This window comes from Eptesicus fuscus, chromosome 1 (genome assembly GCF_027574615.1).
Source record: "Eptesicus fuscus isolate TK198812 chromosome 1, DD_ASM_mEF_20220401, whole genome shotgun sequence".
In the NCBI taxonomy this organism is placed as follows: domain Eukaryota; kingdom Metazoa; phylum Chordata; class Mammalia; order Chiroptera; family Vespertilionidae; genus Eptesicus; species Eptesicus fuscus.
Window position 1 is genome coordinate 52,052,745 of NC_072473.1, and position 7,678 is coordinate 52,060,422.

The following is a 7,678-nucleotide window of genomic DNA, read 5'->3' on the forward strand; positions in this document are numbered from 1 at the left end:
TGGAAACCCTGCAGGCTGTCTTGGATTGTGCCCTATTTCAGCACCTAAGTAGGCCAGACTATCTTGTCCTCACAGGGAAACCAGGAAGTGGCTATGGGAGCTACATATGTCAGATCCTTGGCATCTGTGACATGCTGGTGCCCCTACCTCCTGATTCTGGCTGTCACCGTCAGATAAATCAGGTCAACCCTGAGATTACTCCAGCTTCTCCACTCTTCCAGTTGAATGCTCTGGTCTGACTAGAGTAACGCATGCTATACAAGGATGTGGGGGAAAGGAAGGCTGGGGAAAGGTTCCAGGAAGCCTCCTAGGATCAAGAAACAGGACCAATGGCCCCAGAAAACTAAGAGAAAGAAGTAGAGGAGAAAGAGTGGCTGCTACTGCCTTTGGCTAAAAAGTAGAGGGCAACTGAAGGATTTATGAGAGATGGGGTCACAAGTGATTTTCCTGGCTCCCCCTAACCCTCAGAGGGAGGGCCTCTCACCAGAGCCTGGAACAAAGAGGAGGCAACAATATGAGTTGTCACCATTAGGATCCCTCACCTCTGCCCTGCACTCACCCCCTTTTCTCTTCCTTCCAGGCTTCCAGTGCTACAATTTATCTGCCCTAGGGGTAGGGCAGCCACTATCCTGGGGTTTGCTGTCCTCCTGTAGCTGCTACCTTCAGGCAGGGACACCAGTGCCAGGGAGGAGGCAGCCCTGGGGGGCTGGGGAGTGCCACCAGTACAGAGCTTCCAGAGCTGCCTACGATACTTGTCCCCAGTGAGCAAGTAGAGCACAGGATCCAGGCAGCTATTGGCGCTGGCCAGAGGCCGGGTCACTTTGTATACCACGTTGACAATGTTCAGCACCTGGCAATCAGCTTCCAACAGCCTTGCCATGTAATAAATGGTTCGGGTGATGTGGAAAGGCACGAAGCATACAGCAAAGACAGTCAGAACCACTGCAATGGTGCGGAGAGAACGCAGACGAGAAGATGACTGGGCAGCCCCTGGCAAAGGCCGATATAGGCGCCGGGCCATGAGCCCATAGCAGACAAGAGTGACCACGCAGGGTATGCCAAAGAGCAGCCCCATGATTATTGAGCTGAAGTGGACATAGTGGTCAAACTCCTCAGGCCGAGTGGTGTCATGGCACAGGATGGTATCCCCCCTGGAGCTGGTTGTGACAAAGAACAGATTGGGCACAAGACAGCTGGCTACAACCAACCAAACTGCCAGGCAGAGAAGGCCTGCGAGTCTTGGGCGGCCCCAACGTATTGCTCTCAGGGGATGGCAGATTCCAAGGTAGCGGTGCACACTGATGCAGGTGAGGAAAAGGACACTGCAGTAGAGGTTCCAGTAGAAAAGGAAGCGGATGAACTTGCAGAGCTCAGTGCCAAAGGGCCAGTGATTTCGGGCTGCATAATAGTAGATGAGGGTGGGCAGTGACAGCACATACAAAGTGTCTGACAAAGCCAAGTGGAACATGTAGGTGGTCGTTGCATCCCAGGGTCGGAGGTGAAAGAGGAAGAGCCAGAGGGTTGGAGCATTGAGGACTAGACCCAGCACAAAAACAACTGCGTAGCTCACAGGCAGCAGGATGAACTTGAACTCTTCATCAAACCAGCAGTCCAGCTCCACCTCACTGTTGCCAGGATCTGAGTTGGGCCCTGGGGTTGTGAGCAGTGAGGATTCTGCACTGGCCATGGTCCCTCCTAGAGGTGAAAAAGGCAGAAGTGAGGGTATTGTATTTCCCTGTCCCTCCTACCCCCAGCCCTGATCTGGGGGGGGGGGGGAGGGGAAGGGAGAGAACAGGGAGGGCAATGGTTGAAGCATTAGTGGGAGCTGAGCTGAGAAGAGTAAATCTGGATGTAACCCAGGCCAGCTGGGCCCCTGCCCGAAATCTCTTGGTCCAGCCAGGAGAGTGGTGAGTAGTAGGCAGTGCTGGGAAGACAGTCAGTTTTTTGGGGTTGTTCTCATTCTAGGGCTGACTCTGTCTTCCAGAGCTTGGCTAGCTGAAGTGGGTAGAGGCCTACTAGGACTCTCCAATGTAAGAAGATGCCCAACCTCTAATTACCTCCTAGATCATCACAGCAGCTGTGTCCCTGTGAAGAGAACATCTCTCCATTAGGGAACTTCACCTCTCCTCTCACCCTGCTCCCAGTATCTTTGCACTACAGTTACTTCTGACGCCTGGTCCAGCCCAGGAACCCCATCACCACTCTTACCCAAGAAACTTGGCAGGTCTCCTACCTGGTCCCCTTGAAGCTGAGCCCAGATGACTCTGTCACCCTTCTCCTTGGCAGCCAGAGGGCCTGTTCCTGGGGGCAGGGTTGGGGTGGGGCCTGTCCCTCTTCCTGTCCTGGGAGACTGTCAGAGCAAGAAAGGCCCATCAAGATTATCTAGTCCAACCCACTCACTATATAGATTGCAAAAGAGGCCCAGCGAGATTACTATTTAACAGCTTCTAAATGACTGTAGGAGAGAGTACACAAGGAAACGTCTAAGTTAACAGATAAAGAGCCCGGCCACTTGAGTTAAATAAAACTACAAGATGATCATACATTCTGTGTAAGTGAGCAGAAACATGATAAATAAATGTTAACATGGGCAACTACAAGATAACACACTGAAAGATTTTATAAAATCTAAGCTTCTCATATAAATCTTAACTCCATGTGCATATGATTATAGCAAATGCTTATGTAGCACCTTCTTTGTGCAAGGCACTAAGTGCTTTACACTTATTAATGGCCCCCAGGCTCTCTATTGAAGTGGGTAATATTATCGTCCCTATTTTGCTGATGAGAAAACTAAAGCACAGAGAGTTTAAGTATTTTGTTAATTCATGGTAGAACTAAGATTTGAATCCAAGCAGGCCTGCCCTTGAATCAGGCTCTAGCATCCATGTACTTAATTACTATGCTTAGTCACCTCTCTAAGCCACTGGCCATAAACCACAGATGGATAAGCAAATATTTCCTGAGAGATAACTATGTACTTGGCCCAACTCTAGTAAACAGAACAGACAAAAACTTCTACTCTAATGAAGCTTACACACTAGCGGGAGGGAAAAGATAAAATTAACAAGTAAAATATATAGATTTTTATCATTATTATAGAGAAAAACTAAAGGAGGAAAAGGGAATGCTGAAGGAAGAGAGGATTGCTGTTTTAAATATTAAGGTGACTTTTGAATAAAGACCAGGTGGTTGTGAGGAAGGGGAAACATAGAAATGAGGTCAGAGATTTTGGCAGGGGCCAGATCATGAAGGTCATTGGAAGCCATTGCGAGGACTCCTTGGCTTTTACTTTCAGTGAATAGGAAGCCATGTAGGGCTTAGAAGAGACAACTGTCGGGATCTGATGTACCCTTCAGAAGAATCACTGGCTAGCTCCAGGTTGAGAATAGACTGCAGGGCTGGGGACACAGGAGGCAGACCAGTTCCGAGGCTGTTGCCAATAGAGATGATGGTGAACCAGGCTGGTGAAAGTGGTGCAAAGTGGTCAGATTATGGCTAGATTTTCAAAGTAGATACCAGATTTCCTGATGTGGGGTGTGTGAAAAAGGGATGATGAGTCAATAATGACTACAAGATTTCTGGCCTGAGCAACTGGAAGAATGAGTTAATGTTGACAGAGATGGAGTTATTGACGGCTGTAAGAGGAAAGATAGGGAGTTCAATGTTCAGCCTGTCAATATTTCAAGATGTTTATTACTTTATGTCAGAGGAGATGGCCAGGAGGCAGTTCTCTCCTCCCCACATATGCTAGCCAACTCCCTTACAGACTCCATCCCTTCCTACACACCAACTCATCTCTCTCTATCACTACAGGCAATACTGGTCTGAATATAGCAGATAAAGCCTAGATGTTTGAGAGTCATGTGTCCAGGAATGCCCAGTTGTCAGGAGTTCTGGACCCTAGGCTCTCTTGGGGCTAACTACAGTCTTAGTGATCATGGAGGTCTTAGGCATAGGAGGCAAGCTCTGGGCCTGAAGGCCTCTGAGGATAAAGTGGGTAGTGCTTGGGGAAAGGGAGCAGGCTAGAGCAGAATCCACTCTGAAGGGAACTGGCAAACAATGGGGACTCTGAACCTGATCTTCAGGTCCTAAGAATGCTGCCCAGCTGGATCCTACAAGTGAGAGGAGGAGGCAGGCCTACAAGAGAGGCTCTAGAATCTAGAATTCAGAACTCCTGGAAGACCCAAAAACCTGGATGGGGAAATGTGGAGTTCTTTGCTCTGTGTCATGGTAGGGGGCAAATAAAAGGTATTTGCATGGAGGAAGCAGTTATAGCCTGAGTCCTGAACAGCTGTGATACTGCATAAAAGATGGTGATACTGCATCAGGTGTTTGGAGCCAGATGGAGTTGAATTCAAATTCTTGTTCTTCCTTGTATGAGTTGTGTGACCCTGAACACCACTTTGTAACTCAGTGTCCTCACCAGTGAAATGGGGATAATAATAACAACCATTTAGGGTTTCCTGCACATTGAATTGATTAATAGGTGTGAAAGCACTTTGTAAACCATAAAATGCTGCTTAATCCATAAAATATTTTGTATCATTACTTTGCTCCCAGGGATGGAGATGGCCACTTCAGTGGACAAGTGTGATTTGAGGCATGGCATACACCCAAAGGGTCAGTCCAATATCCACTATACTAGGGTTGCCCTAGACTAAGCCAGCTCCTGGTTCCCACAGCTTCAAACTGGCTTAACTCTGCTAGGTTTCTACTGGAAACAGCTACAGCTGCCACTGCTGCCACCACTACCACCCAGTGGCTACTTCAGGAAAAGACCTCTTCCAAAGTTCCCCAATCAGCAGCTAGCTTCTGCTAAAGTTACAGAGGCCAGAAGAAATTATTTGTGCCTTATGCAATGCTGCTGTCCAGACTTGCTCTCTTCTGTGAAACTCTTCCTCACTTTTGTAACTGTGATTTGGGGATTACTCTGGTTCTCCTGTTCCTGTGGCTATTCCTTCAGACTCCTTCCCTGGTTCCTTATTGTCCTCCTTTCCCCAAGTGGGACCCTTCCCCAAGGCTTATTCGGAAAGCCTCTCTCCACTCCCCTTTTCTAATCTCCTCCTTTCTTCTCTCTTCCCCTTTCGCCACGCCCCCCCATTTCTCCTCTCTCTCTCAACATCCACTCTCAAGATTTAACTTAGAAGTTATGAATAATTATATTGACATATGAGACACCAGCATACAGATCTTTCTCTAATCAAAATTAATCTCACATTCCTATTATATTTTACTAGAGGCTCAGTGCATGAAAATTCATGCACTGGAGGGGGGGTCCCTCAGCCCAGCCTGCCCCCTCTCACAGTCCAGGAGTCCTCAGGGGTGGGAGGTGACCCGGCGATCAGGGGAAGGTGACGCCCTATCACACTTCTGCTGCTGCCACTGCCGGTAGCACATGCCTTTGCCAGCCTTCGTTACCTGAGCCTCGGGCTGGCCCTGGGCAGCTGGGGGGCTGGACGGACTGGGCGCCGCCATCTTGTGACTGTGGGCACCACCATCTTTGAGGGCGTGACAGTCAATTAGCATATTCCCTCTTTATTAAATAAGATTTCTTTTTTTTTTTTTAATTTCTTTATTGATTAAGGTGTCACATATTTGTCCTCATCCCCCCATTCCCATCCCACCCCTCTCCCCACGCATGCCCCAATCCCCTGTTGAACTTAACCATTGGGTAGGCTTATATGCATGCATACAGGTCCTTTGGTTGAACTCTCCCCCTCCCCCCACCCTCCCCATACCCTCCCGTATCCTCCCTCTGAGGCCCGATAGTCCGATCGATGCCTCCTTGCTTCTGGTTCTGTTCTTGTTCCTCAGTCTATGTTGTTCATCATTTCCTCTAGATGAACGAGATCAAATGTCACTAGATATATACTAATAAGAACTGAATGTGAACGAGCAATAATAGTTATGCTGACAGGCAAATGAATCAATCTGTAGCGAGCTTCCCCCTGGACCAACAGTTCTTTTGAGACCCAATTTCGATGTCCAGTAGTTCCTTATGTGTACATGTCAGCACTGACCCCTCAGCTCTGGATGGTGGACAAATGGTGGTAATGGAGGTCTGACTCCCTCTGGTTTGGTCTCGGCCGATCCCAGGGGCACGGCGTCACCTGGACTAAGGGGCACGTGGCCTTACCCATATCCAAGGGGCGCGTGGTCTCACCCGGGCCTGGGACCCAGCCTCACCCGGATGGATCCAGGGGCGCACGGCCTCACCCGGACCCAGGATCTGGCTTCACCCGTACCCAAGGACACTTGGCCTCTCCCAGACCCAGGGGCACGTGGCCTCACCCGGGCTTAGTTGCACAAGGCCTCACCTGGATCCAGGGACACATGGTCTCTCCCGGACCCAGGGACGCTTGGCCTCTCCCAGACCCTGGGCCACTTGGGCTCACCCGGGCCTAGGTGCACGAGGCCTCGTCCGGATCCAGGGTCGCATGGTCTCACCCGGACCCAGGGACGCTTGGCCTCTCCCAGACCCAGGGGCACGTGGCCTCACCCGGGCCTAGGTTCACGAGGCCTCACTCGGATCCAGGGACACATGGTCACACCCAGACCCAGGAACGTTTGGCCACTCCCAGACCCAGGGCCACTTGGGCTCACCCAGGCCTAGGTGCACGAGGCCTCATCCGGATCCAGGGACACATGGTCTCACCCGGACCCAGGGACGCTTGGCCTCTCCCAGACCCAGGGCCTCTTGGGCTCACCCGGGCCTAGGTGCACGAGGCCTCACCCGGATCCAGGGACACATGGTCTCACCCGGACCCAGGGACGCTTGGCCTCTCCCAGACCCAGGGCCACTTGGGCTCACCCGGGCCTAGGTGCACGAGGCCTCACCCGGATCCAGGGACACATGGTCTCACCCGGACCCAGGGACGCTTGGCCTCTCCCAGACCCAGGGCCACTTGGGCTCACCCGGGCCTAGGTGCACGAGGCCTCACCCGGATCCAGGGACACCTGGTCTCACCCGGACCCAGGGACGCTTGGCCTCTCCCAGACCCAGGGCCACTTGGGCTCACCCGGGCCTAGGTGCACGAGGCCTCACCCGGATCCTGGGACACATGGTCTCACCCGGACCCAGGGATGCTTGGCCTCTCCCAGACCCAGGGCCACTTGGGCTCACCCGGGCCTAGGTGCACGAGGCCTCACCCGGATCCAGGGACACATGGTCTCACCCGGACCCAGGGACGCTTGGCCTCTCCCAGACCCAGGGCCACTTGGGCTCACCCGGGCCTAGGTGCACGAGGCCTCACCCGGATCCAGGGACACATGGTCTCACCCGGACCCAGGGACGCTTGGCCTCTCCCAGACCCAGGGCCACTTGGGCTCACCCGGGCCTAGGTGCACGAGGCCTCATCCGGATCCAGGGACGCATGGTCTCGCCCGGACCCAGGGACGCTTGGCCTCTCCCAGACCCCGGGGCACGTGGCCTCACCCGGGCCTAGGTGCACGAGGCCTCACCCGGATCCAGGGACACATGGTCTCACCCGCACCCAGGGACGCTTGGCCTCTCCCAGACCCAGGGCCACTTGGGCTCACCCGGGCCTAGGTGCACGCAGCCTCACCCGGATCCAGGGACACATGGTCTCGCCTGGACCCAGGGGTGTGTGGGCTCTCCCAGACCCAGGGGCGCTTGGCCTCGCCCGGGCATGGGGTCCAGTGTCATCCGGGTCCA

At 52.7% G+C, this 7,678-nt stretch overlaps 1 protein-coding gene across 1 annotated transcript; it reads right to left on the reverse strand.

The window, feature by feature from the left end:
- Positions 1–590: 590 nt before the first annotated feature.
- On the reverse strand, positions 591–1,687 carry P2RY4 (pyrimidinergic receptor P2Y4). The gene is given in 2 exon segments (XM_054716398.1): positions 591–637; positions 640–1,687. Coding segments are annotated over 2 exon segments (1,095 nt in total).
- Between the last annotated feature and the right edge of the window lie 5,991 nt (positions 1,688–7,678).